The following is a 22,007-nucleotide window of genomic DNA, read 5'->3' on the forward strand; positions in this document are numbered from 1 at the left end:
CCACTGTGGTGGCCATCTTACACATCTGATCTGAACCATTTTCAAGAACAATCAACTAGACATCATAATACGTGTCCTGGTGAAAACCCAATGTCAGTATCACTTTCGTTTCAAAAGGACTAGCAATAACAAGATTTTCAATATGGCTGCCATGGTAGCCATATTTGTTGTCAGATGGGCACAGTGATTGTTTAGGACCAACTAGATACCATAAGAAGTCTTTTCAGTTAAATATCAGTGCAGATATGACTCTCCATTCAGAATGAGTAGTGATAACAGGACTTCCAAGATGGTGACTGTGCTAGCAGACTGATGGATGTTGGATGATACACATCAGCCATTAAATAAGCCAATCTGGTCTATGACCAGCATAACTAAGACAACAATCTGAGATTTTAACTAATTTCATGACAATTTTTTTTATCAAGTATTGACTCTAATATAGTTTGCAAATGTTAATCAAACTGATTTTAATTTCATGACATATGAGCATCAACAAAACAATCCTGAGTAAAATTGATTGACAAAAAGCATTTCAATAATGTTCCTATGAGGTACAGTGTTATAAAATTTTCACTAAAAGATCAATAGCTATTAACAGTAAAATGTGTCACATCATCATAGTAACTATTAACTCACTTAATGTCAAGTATTTTTCTTGACTAAACAAATAAGTAGCTTTGACTATTAAATTAGTTAACTTTTCACACATTTTTTTAAAATCAAATATCATCCTGAAAATTATGTTGTTTTATTTCCTTTTACTTACCAGCAGTGTACATGTGCTACCGTTGTGTATGATCATCTATTGTAATTGTCACAATGTTCAGACCTTTGTGTATGATCACCTATTGTAATTGTCACAATGTTCAGACCTTTGTGTATGATCACCTATTGTAATTGTCACAATTGTACTACATTTGTGTATCATCAGTTACTGCAACTGTACCAATATTACTACCTTTGTGTATCAGCTACTATAACTGTCACAATATTAATATCTTTGTGTATCATCAGCTACTGAAAATGTCACAATGTTACTACCCTTGTGTATCATCAGCTACACTGTCACACTATTACTACCCTTGTGTATCATCAGCTACACTAATGTCACACTATTACTACCCTTGTGTATCATCAGCACAAGTAGACATTGCAATATTACTACCCTTGTGTATCATCAGCTACACTAATGTCACACTGTTACTACCTTTGTGTATCATCAGCTACACTGATGTCACACTATTACTACCTTTGTGTATCATCAGCTATGCTAATGTCACACTATTACTACCCTTGTGTATCTTCAGCTATGCTAATGTCACACTATTACTACCCTTGTGTATCATCAGCTACTGAAAATGTCATACTGTTGCTACCTTTGTATATCATCAGCTACACTAGTGTCACACTATTACTACCTTTGTGTATCATCAGCTACTGTAATGTCACACTGTTACTACCTTTGTGTATGATCAGCTACTGTAATGTCACACTGTTACTACCTTTGTGTATGATCAGCTACTGTAATGTCACACTGTTACTACCTTTGTGTATCATCAGCTATTGCTGATGTCATAATGTTATTAAAATGGTGTATTATCATCTAATGAAATTATCAGTGTTACTATCTTTGTGTTTCAACAACTGTAATTGTCACAACATTACTACTTTTGTGTCATTAATTATTGTAATGCTACCACCTCCTGTATCATCAGATACTGTTATTGTCATAATGTGCATTTTGATATTCTGTCTTATTTTGAAAGACACAGTTGTCTGAGGTGGCCAAACTTGACTGATGTTTATTTACATCTATTTACTCAATGGTGTGGATTTTCTCAGGTCAAGTAATTGTTCAGTGTTCAACTCTGCAGAGCACAGTGTAAAATCTGAAAATCCAACCCTATGTCGAATGGTTCTAAACATTTGTTCATGAAAGTGAAAACTCCCACAAGAGGGAAGTCCATTCCGTAGAGCCAGACTGACCTCTAACAGTGCAGAATTCTAACTTTGCTTAATGCAGCTCAGGTTCCATAACATGCCATGCATACACCCGGAGATTTGTTTGGAAAACTCGTACATTTCAGTCAATCATAATAACTGCATTGGTATAATAGAGATATTGTTAATGTAATCAACTTTTCCCAGGGAGGTTCAGATGGGTTCGATGGTGACCCTAAATTACACTGACAATATCAACAATGTTGAGTATAGCACAAGCTATCCTATGATACAGACAGGTGAGTTATAAAAAAAAAGGTAACTTTTTCCAACAAAATTTTTGTTAGACTTGAAATACAGTAAGATGCTGCATATAGGTTTGGAACTAGTCTTAATATTCCTATACATTTCATTTACTTGGAGGTAAATATTTACAGCAACAATCTAAGTCTTGATGACGAATTCCCTACTTGGAGTTTAAATATTTACAGCAACTATCTAAATCTTCATGATTAAGTTCTATATTCTGGTCTGAAATTTTTGAATCCTAATTTGTTTCAATAAATATGTCTGTCCTTTGCAAGCTGAGAGAACTTAACAAGCAAGGCACCTGTCCATTTTAAACTGTTGAAATTTATTTTAATATAAGCACATAAAGCTGTAAAAGAAACTACCAAGTTATCTATTTCCAAATCTAAGCTAGGAGAGCTAATAGCAGGTTTTTGTTCTTGTAAATTCTATTTTCAAAATACGGATGATTTTCATATTTAAAATTTGCAAAGAAAAAAGCCAAAGTTGTTGAACATTGGGTATACAGTTAAATACACAATGCATTAGGTGCATTACACAATGCATTAGGTGCACTACACAATGCATTAAGTGCATTACACAATGCATTAGGTACATTACACAATGCATTAGGTGCATAACACAATACATTAGGTGCATTACACAATGCATTAGTTGCACTACACAATGCATTAGGTGCACTACACAATGCATTAAGTGCATTATACCATGCATTAGGTACATTACACAATGCATTAGGTGCATTACACAATACATTAGGTGCATTACACAATGCATTAGGTGCATTACACAATGCATTAGGTGCACTACACAATGCACTGAGAGCGTTACACAATACATCATGCTGATTTGGATGGCATTGTTTTGAGTATATTGAACAGGTTTAAGCTGATGGATAACAGAAGTCATGAAGAATCATGGTCAGGAACTCATTATTCATGTTGTTCAAAATAAAGTAGGTAAATGCGGTAGTGTATCGTATTTTTTTAGTACCAGTCCATCTCTGAAAGCTGAAATCTCTAAAGCTGGTATATTTAAAACTGAAACCTTGTAAAACCTTACTTAATAAAGGCACTCCTAAATTTGACACCAGCTGAAACAGGCACCTAAATCTGACAAGGGCACCTAAATTAGAATACGGTAAGCACCTAATTTTGAAGGGTCTCCTGTTTCTTGCTAATACATGTACTAAAGTATAACAAAGAGGAAACACTACTAATGCAGTTGTATGATATGTGTTTCTAGAAGAAGGAAAATATTCCTTTAAAAAAAAACATGATTCTAAAATATCATTATAACCATATAACAAATACAAATCCTCCATTTTCCATTATTTAAATATCTGGAGATAGATTTCTAGGTGGATTTACTTCTTTTAAAGTCAAACATTCTTAAACAAGACATAAAATTTATCTTAGGAAAAAAAACATTGACTCTCCTTATGGCATGTACAATTACTGACCATTAGAATTAAATTGCATTTTTTACATTATAACATGCTCATGTTAACAGAATATAAATAAGAAGCACTTGTTAAAGTCATGTAAACAGACAGGTAAGAAGATCAGGTAAGTAAAGTGAAATCTATTAAATAATGAGTAAATAATTTATACTATTGTACTGTGACTTGATCTGAGTACTGAAAATTGGTCAATTTAGAAAAAGTATTGTTTTTAAAAAATTAAATTTGAGGTCCTCAACCAGATGTGATACATAAATCAAGATTAAGTTACTAAACCAGTAATGAGTTTTCTGTGTATTGGAACTGATAAAGGTTTCTAAATATCAAAACCAATAACGAGTTTTCTGTGTATTAGAACCAATAACGAGTTTTCTGTGTATTAGAACCAATAACGAGTTTGCTATGCATCAAAACCAATAATGAGTTTTCTATGTATCCACATAATTTACATTAGCCTGTCAAAAAAAGCTTGAGTCAGAATGTATCATTAATTATTGATATTACAAAAAAATTTGTTTCAAATTGTTATACAAAAATGTTTCATTTAAATCAAGCGTACAATAAACTATAACTTCTAAAATAGTGCCAATAGACAATTTGATCATGAATAAAATGACCAATATTTTAATCAAAGAATATTTTATCTAATATATTAAGATTTCCATTGTGAATGAATAGAAAATATTTGGTAGGTATAAAAGAAGCAAGCATCAAAAGGAATATTGTCAATTAATGAAGTGACTGATTAAACAATGAAATAATTGATTTGTTAATTAATGTTTTTATCTGCTGAGTACATGTATTGAGACTTCCAGTACAAATGAAGAGTGTACATTTTTGTTGGTTAAAGAAAAAGCAAGCATCAGTAGGAATCTGAAAGCTCTAAAGAAGTGAGCTACCATGAACATGTAGAAATAACGGCAACTGACGAATCCCCTATCTCCACATATCTACCACCAGCTGTCAGTCCATTGTTGTTTATTCAAAATTTAAAAAGGCAGCAAGCCAATCTTGTCTCCTGCAATATCTATTGCAAAATGACACCTATTGTGCTAAGTTTGTACGTCAGCTGACCTAATGGTTAGACACCTGGACAGTTTGCATCATAAATTAAATGCTTAACAATATCATTATTTTTCATCTGAATTGTGTGAAATTTTCACTATCAGCCAAAAGTATACCTCAAAGGCAGTGACAATATTTCCAGAAAAACACTAGCATATAGAGAAAATTCTGTGCCAATCAAAAAGCATGGTTAATAATTGGTTTCTGGTGATTCGTCAGTTTCAGTATTGAATTACCTCTTTTATTTTCTCTGCTTGTGATTGCTAAAAACATGCAAGTGCAAAGTGATCATAAATTATTTGCAAATGTGCATAAATGCAAAAAACAGAACAAGCATGATATAGTTGTTGCTTGGCTCAGCAAAAATATTAAGCTAAAAGTTTTAAAAAGTAAAGTAAATATCTCATTCTCTTCAGTAATTGAGCAAGCAAAATTAATCCTGACCTAGCAATTAATTGTGCTAAATCTAATTATGACAAGATATCTTCTTTTAATCTTAAGTACATCACTTTCAAAATTAGAATATTAAATTTAAACATGTATTTATACAATGGGTTTTCTTTGTATTTTCAAAGTACATGTAGCTGGTTTTCAATGACAAGTCATAATGGAGGAAATATTTAAACAATACTTGCATTTCTTGCACAGGTGAAAAATAAGCAAGTGGGAACTTGTAGCTTTGCTGACGACAATTTAAAAACATAAGATTAATGATGGTTGAAAATGTTTTCTGCCGGGCAAAGATAGGGTGATATTTACAATAAATTCCACAGATGTTCCACATTTTCATTATCCATGCAGACATGCAAAAAACAGTTTAATTTCCTCAAAGAATATCTGACATAGAAGGTCAATTAATTTGTGTATTGGAGGTAAACCATACCTAGATCAAATACATAGCAGGTCAATTAATTCATGTATTGGAGGTAAAGCATACCTAGATCAAATACACAGCAGGTCAATTAATTTGTGTATTGGAGGTAAACCATACCTAGATCAAATACACAGCAGGTCAACTAATTCACATATTGGAGGTAAACCATACCTAGATCAAATACACAGCAGGCCAATTAATTTGTGTATTGGAGGTAAACCATACCTAGATCAAATACACAGGAGGTCAACTAATTCAGGTATTGGAGGTAAACCATACCTAGATCAAATACACAGCAGGTCAACTAATTCACATATTGGAGGTAAACCATACCTAGATCAAATACACAGCAGGCCAATTAATTTGTGTATTGGAGGTAAACCATACCTAGATCAAATACACAGCAGGCCAATTAATTTGTGTATTGGAGGTAAACCATACCTAGATCAAATACACAGCAGGTCAATCAATTTGTGCGTTGGAGGTAAACCATACCTTGATCAAATACAAAGTAGGTCCACTAATTCATGCATTATAGGTAAACCACACCTAGATCAAAAGGATACCAGCTCATGTATTTGTGGTAAACCATACCTGGATTAAACCACACCCCATCTAGATCAAATACCTGATAGGGTTACTAGTTTATGTACTGCAGGTAAACCACACCAAGATCAGGGTAGGTAGGTATGTGGTACATGATAATTTAGATGAACTTTACAATAAAAATAAACATTATCCAGTTGTCTCTAATTCCAATCCTTGTAAAAAATGTCACTGACATCTTAATCATTAAGTTCATCAGTCAAGCTAAATAACATAAATGAATATAAAATTTCAGGTTTTTTCCTCAATTTTAATACAAGTTTTACCAATACATGTAGCTTAATGCCTGGTGGAATGTTTAAGTGTGCTGCAAGAAATCAAGCAATGCCTGGATGACAAAAATAAAGATTTGTTGAAGAAATAAAAATTCATTTTTAAAAAAATGTGGCCACAGTTGACCTGACTTGAATGACATCACTTGCCTGGCTAACTTCACCTAAAATCCAAATGACAGGGCATTTGGCCAAAGCAATTTTGGTGACCATGAGGCTTGACAACAAGTAAAAAATTTCTATTTTAGGTAACAATAGCCATATTTGATGGATCAGCATAATTTGCATAAAGTAAATAGGCCTTCACATCAAGGTGTTTTCTGTAAAAAAGTCAAAGTCTGTCCAACATGTTTAGGAAGTTATTTATTTTTATATTTTTTTATAACAGTAGCCAGATTTTAAGGTGGATCAGCACGCTTTGTGCAAGCTTTCAAGATCAGCACGCTTTGTCGTTGTTGTTGTTGTAGGGTTTAATGCCATTTTTCAGCACACAATAGGCTATACATGGCGGCCAGTATTAATGGTGGAGGAAGAACCCAGGAAAACCCGGAAAGAACCACCGACCCATGAGAAGCTATTGGCAAGCTTTCTCACATACTCACATTAGCCGAATCCGAGACTCAAACCCACGCAGACAGAGGTGAGATGGTAGTGATCCGTAACGGAGAGCACTTTAGACCACTCAGCCACTCGGGGCCCCCAGCATGCTTTGTACAAGCTTTCAAGATCAGCATCATTTGTACAAGCTTTCAAGAGTAGCATCATTTGTACAAGCTTTCAAGATTAGCATCATTTGTACAAGCTTTCAAGATTAGCATCATTTGTACAAGCTTTCAAGATCAGTATCCTTTGTACAAGCTTTCAAGATCAGCATCCTTTGTACAAGCTTTCAAGATTAGCATCATTTGTACAAGCTTTCAAGATCAGCATCATTTGTACAAGCTTTCAAGATTAGCATCATTTGTACAAGCTTTCAAGATCAGTATCCTTTGTACAAGCTTTCAAGATCAGCATCCTTTGTACAAGCTTTCAAGATTAGCATCATTTGTACAAGCTTTCAAGATTAGCATCATTTGTACAAGCTTTCAAGATCAGCATCATTTGTACAAGCTCTCAAGATCAGCATCATTTTTACAAGCTTTCAAGATCAGCATCCTTTGTATAAGCTTTCAAGACTTTTCTCTTGACCCTGGTCAAATTAAGATCAGTGGGATTATAGAAAAAAGTTATTTCTTGTTGGGATTTTTTCCTTTTTAGTAGTGGTGATCATATTTGTTTTTTTTCTGTCAAATTCTGTTAAAACATTGCTTTACAAGCTGTTTGAAGGTTTTACTTTTTTTTAGTCATGGTTGCCAAATTAGATGGCAATTAAGCATCATTGATGATAAAAAATGCCTTTATGCCCAAATGCATTCTGTCAAATTCTGTTCAGTAGGTTTTTTGATGACCTGTTTAAAGATTTTTCTATTTTTTTTGTAAGGGTGACCATACTGGATGGCAATCCATCATTATTGGTACAAAACTGCTAAGCATTTAAGCCAGGATGCTTTCTGTACAAAACTTTAAAATTCTCTTTAGCAGATTTTATGAAGAAATTATTTAGAAGAGTTCTATTTTAATTTTAAGTGACAACAGCCCGAATTAATGTCAAATCAGTATCATTTGTATACGCTTGAAAGGCCATGATGCCAATGCTCTCTGCCAAGTTTGGTCAAAATAGGTTCTGTGGTCTTTGAGGTGTATGTATGTAAAGAGTTTTATGGCATATCAGCACAACACTGGTTATATAGTTCCAATTAGAAGCTAAGTTCTAAAATTGTATAACAAGAAAAGATTTTGGAAGCAGGCATTGTTGATAGACAAAAAACACCAGATCATACCATTAGTTCACTTGGTCTTAAGGCAGGATATATTCAAGTCTGTGGCAAAGAAATGTTAAACTGCATAGATTAGATCAAGATAAACAAATTAAAATTAATGAACATGTACTTACCTTGTGCTTTTCTTCTCTGTGCCAGAAATGAATTTCTTGTTCGGATGTATCTGCTGTTGACAGTTCAAGGTTATGGCCATGACGACAGTTGCTTAGCAATGCTGTTAGTGTTTTATAGCTCTCAGAGTCTGCTGATATCTACAATATTTTCATAATTACATCATTTTATGTAAAACTCTTCCAGATGGTTAGCAAGAGTATTATGAACAGTACATTATATGCCCATTCCCTGTTTGATAATCCTTGTTGTTGGCACTAGAAATGTATGGTTCCCTCTAGAATTATTTACCAATGGGTCTCTACATCAATGACCATTACCTTTGGTCATGGCATTTGGTCTTCGACTAAACTTCCTGCGCAGAAACCATTATTTTTTTATCAGACTTATCATGACACTGACCTCTGACCTTTAGCCATCCACAAAAATCTGTTAACTGGCGATTGTGGAGATACTGAGTTATTGTGCAGAAAGCGTTTTTCTTCTTTCAGTCAATGACCTTGATTTTTGCCCTTTTAACCCTGAAATCTATTGGGTACATCCTTACTCTTAGTGAAAGCTATCCATAAAGACTGGTAAACTGGAGACAGTACAAAACTCAGTCATTGTATAGAAACAAATCTGGTAACAGGCAGATGGATATTATAACATAACATACTATGCCATATAGAAACATGTAAAAATTGAAAAGCCTTCATGCAAAAATGCTTTCTTTCACATTTTTGGTCAAATTTTGGTTTTGAAGAAGTCGATGAAAGTTAGTTTTAGTAACAATAACCTTATTTGAAGGATAATTTATATAATTCATACACATTTGAAAGGTCTTCATCCTAAGTTGCTTTATTTCAGATTTAATTTGTGTTGAGCAATTCTGAAAATTCATTTAAAGTTAGTTTTTTTTTCTTCAAATTTTAGTAATGGTACCAATGTTTGACAGTGGCATCTTTTGTACAAAAGTGAAAGGCCTTCAAGCCATAATACTTTCCGTCGAACTTGGGCAAATTCTGTTGAGGGAACTTTTAAAAGTTGTTTTAAAAGTTTCTATTTTCAATAACAGTGGGCATATTTAAAGGCAATTGGCATCATTTCTACAAATCTGAAAGGCCTTCATTCCAGAAAGATTTGTTCTATTTTCACATTTTTCCTAGGCTCTGTGGGAAAATTTTGTTTAAAGGTGTTTGTATTTTTTATCAAAAGCTGCCATATATCATAGGAAATATGTACCATGGGTATAAACCTGAAAGGTTTTAATGTGATGATGCTCTGATTCAAATCTAGTCAAATTCTGTTTTAAATTCTAAGTTGTTTTAAGGTGTTTCTATTTTTAGCAAAAGCTGCCATATTTCATAGGAAATATGTATCATGGGTATAAACCTGAAAGGTTTTAATGCTATGATGCTTTGATTCAAATCTAGTCAAATTCTGTTTTAAATTCTAAGTTGTTTTAAGGATTCTCTCTGTCAAGATTAGATAAAACTGGTTCAGTGGTTTCTGAGAAGTTGAAAATAGCAACTGTGGATGGATGCACAGTGGATAATGCACAAAAGATGATTCACAACAGATGGCACATGACATAGGCAGGGCCATACTACATGTTCACTTGACCTTAGAGTTGAGTGAGCTTATACATGCTGTCATCCATAAATACAACCACCTCTACAATATGAACAATGGTTAATGCCAACAGAGAAGTAATCTCGCTCTGAAATGAAATTATCAGCACATAATTTGATAAGCATGAGTTTAAGTCTCATTTCTCACTCATTCGGCAAAACAAAAACAAGTTTTCATGACAAGCATTACAAATCCAATAACACCTTCGCACCCATATGTCTGTAGATGAAGGTTATGTCCTCTTTTTGGCAGAACCAATGAATGCTAATGTTACTTCTACCTCAGCCAATGAAAATAGGTCTTAAAACTATGTCAAAAGTAAACATGCATATTTAATTCACACATATGACCTAACAGACAGTTTATAATTAACTAATTATACTTAAAGATGACCATGATGACAGACAGCTGTGACACACAAGGAGAAAACAACAAGCCTCACACAACCCCATCCCCAATAATGGCAAGAAATGCCTTTTCCTTCAACAGCAGATTAGAATAAAATAGTAATGCATCAAATTGGCACAGTGATATATTTTTAGAGTTTACAGTGCAAACATGGTGTAAACATAAGCCGTGAATGACTGTCCTTGACTGTACTGACATCATCTAACATTTTGTCTAGGGTGTCACCACCCATGTCAAAGACCCCAGATATTGTATGCCACCAACAGTAAGATTTGGCTTTGTCCTTTCAGTGATTAATCACTCAAACTACCTTTTCATCTTCGGTTTATTCAGTACAACAATACAACAAGGCTATCACAACTTTTTTGATTTTTGAGGCTCTGTTCATTTAATTTATAAGACAATGGACATTTTGGTCTGAAACATGTCATAATTTACCACATGATGGCAGGCATCAGGCTTGAAACAAGCTTTTACATATAATTTTACTAAAAGACTGTGGGCATCAGGCTTTAAGAAAGCTTTTACTGATAATTTTACTGAAAGACAGTGGGCATCAGGCATGAAAAAAGCTTTTACTGATAATTTTACTGAAAGACAGTGGGCATCAGGCATGAAAAAAGCTTTCACTGATAATTTTACTGAAAGACAGTGGGCATCAGGAATGAAAAAAGCTTTTACTGATAATTTTACTGAAAGACAGTGGGCATCAGGCATGAAAAAAGCTTTTACTGATAATTTTACTGAAAGACAGTGGGCATCAGGCATGAAAAAAGCTTTCAATGATAATTTTACTGAAAGACAGTGGGCATCAGGCATGAAAAAAGCTTTTACTGATAATTTTACTGAAAGACAGTGGGCATCAGGCTTGAGTTATTTTTGCCTACAAATGATGTTTCCAGACATGTCCTCACAAATTCAAGTAAGGTATGGAGAGAGATATCAACGTGAGTAACATTTCACACAAACTGTGTAGTGCACTAGAGACGTTTTTGCAGCAGACATTTATCTCAGCAGATTTTTTTGAGTGAGCAGTTCTAATTTCTTTACACATTTCAACCAGTTGTTGTCATCATCTAAGATGAATAGCAACTGCACAAAAGCCAGAAGTGTTAAATAATGTGTGACTTATGTTGTTTATACCATACAACAGCTCAAATTGTTAAACAGTATGGGATTTGGCTTGTCCATACTGTACAATAGCCCAAGTTGTTAAACAATGTGTGGGGCTCGGATAGTCAATACTGTACAATAGCCCAAGTTGTTAAACAATGTGTGGGACTCGGATAGTCAATACTGTACAATACCTCAAGTTGTTAAACAATGTGTGGGACTCGGATTGTCGATACTGTACAATAGCCCAAGTTGTTAAACAATGTGTGGGACTTGGATAGTCAATACTGTACAATAGCCCAAGTTGTTAAACAATATGTGGGATTCGGATTGTCAATACTGTACAATACCCCAAGTTGTTAAACAATATGTGGGACTCGGATTGTCAATACTGTACAATACCCCAAGTTGTTAAACAATGTGTGGGACTCGGATTGTCAATACTGTACAATAGCCCAAGTTGTTAAACAATGTGTGGGACTCGGATAGTCAATACTGTACACTAGCCCAAGTTGTTAAACAATGTGTGGGACTCGGATTGTCAATACTGTACAATACCCCAAGTTGTTAAACAATGTGTGGGGCTCAGATAGTCAATACTGTACAACAACCCAAGTTGTTAAACAATGTGTGGGACTTAGATTGTCAATACTGTACACTAGCCCAAGTTTTTCAACAATGTGTGGGACTTGGATAGTCAATACTGTACAATAGCCCAAGTTGTTAAACAATATGTGGGATTCGGATTGTCAATACTGTACAATAGCCCAAGTTGTTAAACAATATGTGGGACTCGGATTGTCAATACTGTACAATACCCCAAGTTGTTAAACAATGTGTGGGACTCGGATAGTCAATACTGTACAATAGCCCAAGTTGTTAAACAATGTGTGGGACTCGGATAGTCAATACTGTACACTAGCCCAAGTTGTTAAACAATGTGTGGGACTCGGATTGTCAATACTGTACAATACCCCAAGTTGTTAAACAATGTGTGGGACTCAGATAGTCAATACTGTACAACAGCCCAAGTTGTTAAACAATGTGTGGGACTTGGATTGTCAATACTGTACACTAGCCCAAGTTTTTCAACAATGTGTGGGACTCGGATAGTCAATACTGTACAATAGCCCAAGTTGTTAAACAATGTGTGGGACTCGGATAGTCAATACTGTACAATAGCCCAAGTTGTTAAACAATGTGTGGGACTCGGATAGTCAATACTGTACAATACCTCAAGTTGTTAAACAATGTGTGTGACTCGGATAGTCAATACTGTACACTAGCCCAAGTTGTTAAACAATGTGTGGGACTCGGATTGTCAATACTGTACAATACCCCAAGTTGTTAAACAATGTGTGGGACTCGGATAGTCAATACTGTACAATAACCCAAGTTGTTAAACAATGTGTGGGACTCAGATTGTCAATACTGTACACTAGCCCAAATTGTTAAACAATGTGTGGGACTCGGATAGTCAATACTGTACACTAGCCCAAGTTGTTAAACAATGTGTGGGACTTGGATTGTCAATACTGTACAATACCCCAAGTTGTTAAACAATGTGTGGGACTCAGATAGACAATACTGTACAATACCCCAAGTTGTTAAACAATGTGTGGGACTTGGATAGTCAATACTGTACACTAGCCCAAGTTGTTAAACAATGTGTGAGACTCGGATTGTCAATACTGTACAACAGCCCAAGTTGTTAAACAATGTGTGGGACTTGGATTGTCCATACTGTACAATAGCCCAAGTTGTTAAACAATGTGTGGGACTCGGATTGTCAATACTGTACAACAGCCCAAGTTGTTAAACGTTGTGAGGGATTTGGCTTCTCATTACTGTACAAATGCTTAAGTTGTAATACAATGTGTAAGACTCAGATTGGGCATACTGTACAACAGCCCAAATTGTTGAACAATGTGTGGGGCTCAGCTTGTCCATACTGTGCAATAGTCCAAGTTGTCAAACAATATGCAACTAGGGTTGTCCATACTGTACAACAGCCCAAGTTGTTAAACAATGTGTGGGACTCATCTGTAAATTTTTCTTACTTTTAAAAGCTAAGACAGCTCACCTTATCCTCAATGAAATTTTCCAGTGTCAAAAGTAGGTCACGGTTTTTCTCAAAGTCAATGGAATAGTATCCTTCTAACCAGAAGTGGAAAAAGTCTATCACTCGCTGCTGCAGGCGTGATAGATTCACCTCATTGCCTTCCGCCCTGGAAAATTACGATGTTCTTGTTAAGAAATCGTTATTTATAAGTCACTGCCTAACAACACATCGTTCTAAATAAAGATCAAATGTCTTCACATCATAGTCATCTCACACAATATTAATTACATTCACCTGATTTAATTATCAAAGAATAATGAGTCCACGGTGTTGTAAGAGAGACAACTAAAGTTACAAGTGCAGAAAGGGAGATAATTCAAGTGACTGTAGAGAAAAGAAAGATATACACTTATAAGAATTTCTGGAGGTTTCTATTATAGGTAGTATTTGTTTAAAATTATTTCTATTTCTCACATTATATTGTGTTGTGTGTCCAACTAATGGAGGTACAAGATCTTGGAGATACGAGAAGAAAAGCCACATACAACTGTGTAAAAGATAAGAGTTTATTAAATTTTCTTCTTTCTGACAATGGGAGCCAACTGGTTACTCAGTAAATATTGTTATATTAGTAATACAGATACGTTCATGACCTTTTAATCTGGAATCAAGCATGGCAGCAATACACAATCACAACTAATATTGTCAAAAAATATCAGCCTGTTATGTTGGAAAGGTAACAAATATTGGCCTATTTTACATATCTCTATGTTGTAATATATAAATAGCCATTAGAAATGGTAACTGTTCTTAATTAACTAATTTTATTTTGCTTATTTTGAAAAACTGTAATGGTAAACTGAAGACCAAAACTTTTTTAAACGTAAAGTCTCAAATATTTTGGTACAAAATTCTCTAGTAATGAAATACCACCAGGAAGCCAACCAAGCTGCTTACGATGCCAAAGTGTTCCAAGGACCTGTGGTGGGGGGCATGTTGGATCCTTCTTAAATGTTTTTTAAATTATGTTAGAAGTATAACACAGAAAGTCCCTGACTTTATTGTACTTAAGTTTACCCATCCTCTTGTAAGACCAAAGCAAACTGGTCAATTTAAGTAACATATGGAAAACTTACATATCTATAAAACTGCCGACTAAACAATTTGACATGCCAACTGATGCAAATTTTACAAACTGTGAGAATGACATGAAAATCTAATATATATATATATATATATATATATATATATATATATATATATATATATATATATATATATATATATATATATATATATTGTGAAGTTAATCTTGCCATCTACAAGGCATACCATGATAGCGTGAACTTCCTCTTGTATCAGACACTTCACATTCATCTGAGGCAGATTCTACACAAAAATGTGCATGCCAAATGCATCTGTCTATCTCAAGTGGTTTCTGATAAATCGAGCTAACATGGGTTTGGTGAATCAAGCCCAAGACAAAAAGGTTAAAAAATGTATAAGAACTGAAAAATTGCTGCCACGACCTAAACATCTAATCAGGGTATATGCAAATATACAAATGAATACAAATACATTTACCAAATGTATATTGTCTACCTCAAGTGGTGTTGATCAATCATGTTAAAGTCCCAGAAGAACAAAAATCAGTTCAGAATTGGAAAAAGTACTATTGTGTGGTCTGAAAATGTGATTGGGCTATATGCATATTATTACTAATATCCTGACCGATATTGTTCCTTGTTATGTATCAATTTATGACTCACATTAATATGCCTACCAATATTGCTCCTTGTTAAGTATGGATTTATTATGCTTTTTGTTATGTATGGATTTATTATTGACATTAATATGCCAACCATTACTGCTCCTTGTTTTGTATGGATTTAGTATGCTTCTTATGTATGGATTTATGACTGACATTAACATGCCTATGAATACTGTTCCTTGTTATGTATGGATTAAGTATGTTTTTTGTTATGTATGGATTTATGACTGACATTAACATGCCTATGAATACTGTTCCTTGTTATGTATATGGATTTATGACTGACATTAATATGCCTACCAATATTGCTCCTTGTTATGTATGGATTAAGTATGTTTTTTGTTATGCATGGATTTGTGACTGACATTAACATGCCTATGAATACTGCTCCTTGTTATGTATGGATTAAGTATGTTTTTTGTTATGTATGGATTTATGACTGACATTAACATGCCTATGAATACTGTTCCTTGTTATGTATGGATTAAGTATGTTTTTTGTTATGTATGGATTTATGACTGACATTAACATGCCTATGAATACTGTTCCTTGTTTTGTATGGATTAAGTATGTTTTTTGTTATGCATGGATTTATGACTGACATTAATATGCCTACCAATATTGCTCTTTGTTTATTATGGATTTATGATTGAAATAAACATGCCTATCATTATTGCTCCTTATCAGTATGGATTTATTATGCTCTTTGTTATGCATGAATTTATGACTGATATTAATATGCCTACCAATATTACTCCTTGTTATGTATAGGTTAATGATGCTCTTTGTTATGTATGGATCTTTGACTGTCATTTATATTTATAAGTTTAAAAAAGCAAGACATGTCAAAATCTGCATTTTTAAATGTGAAAATCATACCACATCATTAAAATACAATCATCAGGATAAGTAAATAATCTTACAGATCATTAAATTATTACCATCACAATGTGTGTGTGTTTTTGATTTTTAATGAAGCTTTAACAACTTTTTTAGTCATATCACTACGATGTCTGCAGTATGACAGTTTATAGTGATGACTAGCACTGGGGCATCATATTGCAGACATGTAGCATGATGTCTCACCCAGTCACATTATCCTGAAAACAGGCCAACCAGTCTGAACACTAACCTCTTAATGCTGAGCTCCAAGCAAGGCAAGATGCTAGTAAAAATTTTAAAAGTCTTTGGTATGACTCAGCCAGGGTTTGAACCCATGACCTCTAGCATCCGAGCCAGATGATCAAACCACTAGGCCACCAGAGGTGTCATTATGATGAGTAAAAATCTTTTCAGGTCATTAAAATATTACCATTTTTATGAGGTCATTAAAATATTACCATTCTTATGAGGTCATTAAAATATTATCAACAGGATGAGTAAAAAATATTGTCAGGTCATTAAAATATTACCATCAGGATGAGTAAAAAATGTAACAGCTGTATATGAGATAATTTGGTTCTGTAATCCTGCAATAATTTATCCAGGGTGTATGACAGAATGGATGTATGCACAGACAGTAACTAAACTTATGTTATAATTTCTCTAGGGTGTATGGATGAATGATGTCAAGTTAGACAGTAACGACACATGTTATAATTTATCTAGGGTGTATGGATGAATGATGTCAAGTTAGACAGTAACGACACATGTTATAATTTATCTAGGGTGTATGGATGAATGATGTCAAGTTAGACAGTAACGACACATGCTATAATTTATTTAGGGTGTATGGATGAATGATGTCAAGTTAGACAGTAATGACACATACTATACTTTATCTAGGGTGTACAGATGAATGATGACTAGTTAGACAGTAATGACACATGCTATAATTTATCTAGGGTGTATGGATGAATGATGTCTAGTTAGACAGTAATGACACATTCTTTATTTTTCTAGTGTGTATGGATGGATGATGTCTAGTTAGACAGTAATGATACATGCTATAATTCACCTAGGGTGTATGGATGAATGATGTCTAGTTAGACAGTAATGACACATGCTATATTTTTTCTAGGATGTATGGATGAATGATGCCAAGTTAGAAAGTAACAACAAATGCTATAGTTTATCTAGGGTGTATGGATGAATGTATGGTTAGACAGTAACACAACATATGCTTCTTGTGTTGTTTCTAAAATGACACTTTCACTAGGCATACTTTTCAACTGTATTAAAATATGTATGAAACAAGAAAGACCCTGTGACTTTTAAGTCAAATCTTATTATGTTAATAAATGTATGATGAATAAAAGAAAAACAAACTCAAACTTACATTTGAGCTGATGTGAACCTATGTATCAGAAAGTTCAGGACATCCTCAGCTTTAGCAAAGTAACGGAAACAAAATAAAAACTGATGAATGTATCCATCACTCAGGGCTGTGCTGTAAAAAGAAAATGTGATATTCATAGAAGAAGCCAATCTTACAGGAACTAGTAGTCATGAAGTCCTACTCAATACAATCTGCAAAGCAGGGACTTAAACGTTAAGATCTCTAAGTTAGGAGGATAGACAATTAGGAGCCGTATAACCCTAGAAAATGATACTATGGAATGCTGGGAATTAAACTCTTTCAATGCATAATCAATGTAAAGATGCATTCTAAATCTGGTTGTAATACAACAATCATTGAAGTTAGGATGACATACTATCAGTGACAATGGTTTCTGGAAATAATGATATGGAATAGTTGAAATCAATCTTTTTCAAGGTCTTGTCAATATAAAATTGTATGTTAAATTTGGCTGTTACCAAAGAATTGTTAATAAAGTTATCTTGCAGTACCAAATTTAGGAGGACTGGAATAAAGGGGCCATAACTCCTCTAAATGATATGAAATTCTGGAAACCAAACCCATGCACACCTCATCCATATTTAACTATATGCCTAATTTTCTTCAAATCCAACAGTCCTTGATGCTACAGAAACAAACGTCAGGAGAATGGACAACCAGGGGCATAAATCCAACATAACTTAATAAATTTCCAAAGCACAGGCAGTAGGGACCATAACTTGTGTAAAAACTGTCACGAACCACAGGAAATAGGATTCATTCAAGGACTTGACAACATAAAATCACACATCAAATCTGGGTTAAATCCAAGAAACTTTGATAAAGTTATGCTATGGAAATTATAATCTGGACCAGAAGTAACCAGGGGGCTTAACTCCAGTAAACAATGTCAAAAAACACTGGATACAATTTTTTTTTCAATAGCTCATTAATAGCAGCAACCAAAATTTGGCTGAAATAAAATTTAATTATAAGTCTCTGTCAGGCCTGTTTTTGCTAAAATCTTCCATGTGTATTGATGTACTTTTTCAAACATATTATTAATATGGTTTTTTTTTCCTCACCACGTTTATAAATTGTATATTATTATGTTCCATCTGCAAGTTTACTAAAACATGACTCAAAACTAAGTTGTGTATTTCATTCCATTGATGTAGAAACAAAGGAAAGACAGAAATGAAGTAATGGATGGTCCAAAAAGGTTCACAGCATACCAAATGCCTTTTTATGAAAATGTGGATAACATTTCTGAAGTTACATATGTCATAACTTACGAGGCAAACAAGTATGCCATCAGTCCCTCTGGGGTTCCTGCATGAATGGCCTGGATCTCACACCCACTGGTTGTCTCCCTTATAGTCTGGAACTGTAGGAGGGGGTTGTCTGGACGAGGTCTCAGCTGCATGGGGCTTCCCGGGGAACTGGTTGCAATTGAATATAGGTAGCTGACATCAATACCCTGTAGTTCTGCCTGTAACATCTGCAAAACCATGTTTTGGGCTAATGTTAATAATTGTTCTTGAGACAAGTTATTGTTTCATGTAGGAAGCCTCATTTGTCTGCATCATTTTTAACATTTGTAGATTTTAAGGTATGTCAAAAACAGGCCAAAATGTTTGCAAAAGCCGACTTAAAGTCCACAGATCAAAAAAGGGATTGTTTTGAAAAATCTAAGATATTAAAAGAATGATGATTTAATGATTTGGAACTCTTGTATTGCCCATGTTGACTGACTGACTGACAGAATGAATGAATGAATGAATGAACAAATGAATGAATGAATTAATGAATATGACTTAAGCCCTCAGACCTTAAGCAACAGTCAATAGAAGTCTTAGTGTCCAAAATTTACTTATTGTCCACTTACCAATTTATTTATATTTTATTTTTATTAACTTGTTATGAACACTTACAAGACCTACTTCAGACAATTTTTAGGTTTCTAAGTTTCAAATATTTTAAATCATTTGCCGTGACCTATCATTAGGTCTGCAAACATTATGCAGCTTATGGATATTAAGACTTCTTTCAAACATTCCTTAATGTCGGCAGACATTCGACACAAGCAAACAAGAAGGACTCAAACATAGTTCCAGCTGTATTTTAAGTTATATCATATGAAAACTTTTAAAGATGGATGTTCTCAAGTCCTGACAATCTTTATGAGAAGCAATTCAAAAAAATTACCATATAGTTCCCTTAGAGGTTTGACAATCTAAAGAGAGCAGTGACCATTAACCTGTGTGTGTGATTTGGATTTTTAATGAAGCTTTAACAATTTTTCAGTCATTTCTCTATGATGTCTGCAGTGTGGCAGTTTATAATTATGTCTAGCATTGGGGCATCATGCTGCAGACATGCAGCATCATGTCCCACTCAGTCACATTACCCTGACTCCAGGCCAACCAGTCCTAACACAAACCTCTTAATAATGAGTGCCAAAGGAGGCAGCTGCTAGTACTATTTTTTTAAGTCTTTGGTATGACTTGGCTGGCGTTCAAACCTGTGACCTCATGCATCCAAGGTGGATGCTCTAATCACTTAGGCTACTGGAGTGGTTGACCATTAACCTAAGGGTTAATTTTCACTATCATAGTACATGTTCATCAGGTAGCTCAAGTATCAAAACAACCTAACTCTTCCTTACATTTGTAAATGTGGACATTTTGTTTTCTGCATAAAATCACTGGTAAATAGTTCCTACTCCTGTCCTTGGTTGCATTAAACATCAAACAAAATGAAATATCTACAATGACAGGTTATGTCCCATGTAATTTTGTAAAATATTTTGCCATGTTTAATTGAAAGACCTCTAAAAGGACCAAAAAAGTTGACCTGCATGGTGCATTGTGGTTAAAATTCTTCTGCATACCTCTAGATGAGTTTTACAAAGTTCTTGGAATGAGATCCTGTGCGTCATGTCAGTAATGTCCTTCACCACCTGAGTCAGTGTGTTCTTATCTCCCTTGGATGATTTAGCCATGGACTCCTGTAGCTTTTTATAAAACATCTGTGTTTTCCGTCGAACTTTCTTCTCCATCTTTATCTGCTGCTCAATGGAGGACAATCTTGAGTCCAGCATCTTGGCATTTTCCTCATCCTGGATGGAAAAATATATAGGCATTTACATATGAAACTTACCAGTTGAAAAATAAAATCAAGAAAATGTTCCTAAAATGTTACTCAATTTCCTTGCATGCTGGAGAAAATGTATGCAATAAAAATCCCTATTTATAGCTTTGAAATATTACAAGATCAGAATGATACAATTCAAGGTCAACAACAAGGTACATAACTCTAAATTTCTATCAGAAAAAAGTGAAAATGAAACTTAATTAATTTAGGTCTCTTTAATTTAATGCCTTATAAATTACTAAAGTGAATTTCAGTGTATTTAATTCCTTCAACTGATAAGAAATAAAATTATGATGCAACTGTAGTACAAAGTTCTACATTAAACAGTGGTTTTAACTGTTATATTGTATTCAAAATTGTGAAATTAACTAAAGTTATTGAATAGAAATGAAATTGTAAAATAATTGGTCTCTGTTTTAGGAGATTGCCTTTTTCCAACAGAAAAGTGGCCTTATAACAGGGATGGTCATTGTAGAAGGGGATCACAAATGTGAGTAATAATTACATAATAAAGTACAACAGAAGGAGCTATTTCTAAAATGTTTCATATTATCATTCAGAAATCACATGTATATTGTGGAATCAATGCAATTTATGTGTTATTATTGCCATTTAAAAAAAAATTATGAATAATTATCAATTCAATTTTTATTTAATAATAAAAATAATAATAGTAATAATAACGTGTGTGTGATTTGCATTTTTAACATAGCTTTAACAATTTTTCAGTCTGTGGTGTGTAAGTTTGTAGCGATGTCTAGCACTGAAGACATGAAGCATGATGTCCCATCCAGTAACATTATTCTGACACCAGGCCGACCAGTCCTAACACTAACCTCTTAATGCTGAGTGCCAAGCAAGAAGGCTGTTAGTACTATTTTTATATGTCTTTGGTATGACTTGGCTGAGGTTTGAGCATGAGACCTCCTGTATCTGAGGGGGACTTTATAACCACTTAGGCCACAAGATCGGTCAATAAAAATAATAATATCAATATTAATAATAATAATAATAATAATCACATTTTAATTCACATTATCTGTCACCTAAGGACAGAGCACCTGTTAAAATGTCTGACTTGA

The 22,007-nt window shown here is 34.1% G+C and overlaps 1 protein-coding gene across 1 annotated transcript in view; it reads right to left on the reverse strand.

Annotated features, from left to right (window-relative positions):
- Positions 1-22,007, reverse strand: part of LOC149795006 (kinase non-catalytic C-lobe domain-containing protein 1-like) — a 160,380-nt gene that overhangs the window by 20,877 nt on the left and 117,496 nt on the right. The window contains exons 13-18 of the mRNA XM_089963745.1: positions 20,663-20,890; positions 19,065-19,270; positions 17,770-17,880; positions 13,742-13,886; positions 8,526-8,663; positions 5,017-5,043 (exon numbers count right to left, since the gene is read on the reverse strand). Coding sequence (XP_089819871.1) covers positions 5,017-5,043; positions 8,526-8,663; positions 13,742-13,886; positions 17,770-17,880; positions 19,065-19,270; positions 20,663-20,890 — 855 coding nt within the window. The remainder of the gene's footprint in view (positions 1-5,016; positions 5,044-8,525; positions 8,664-13,741; positions 13,887-17,769; positions 17,881-19,064; positions 19,271-20,662; positions 20,891-22,007) is intronic.

This window comes from Sinohyriopsis cumingii, chromosome 7 (genome assembly GCF_028554795.1).
Source record: "Sinohyriopsis cumingii isolate HCF-2022 chromosome 7, ASM2855479v2, whole genome shotgun sequence".
Lineage (NCBI taxonomy): Eukaryota > Metazoa > Mollusca > Bivalvia > Unionida > Unionidae > Sinohyriopsis > Sinohyriopsis cumingii.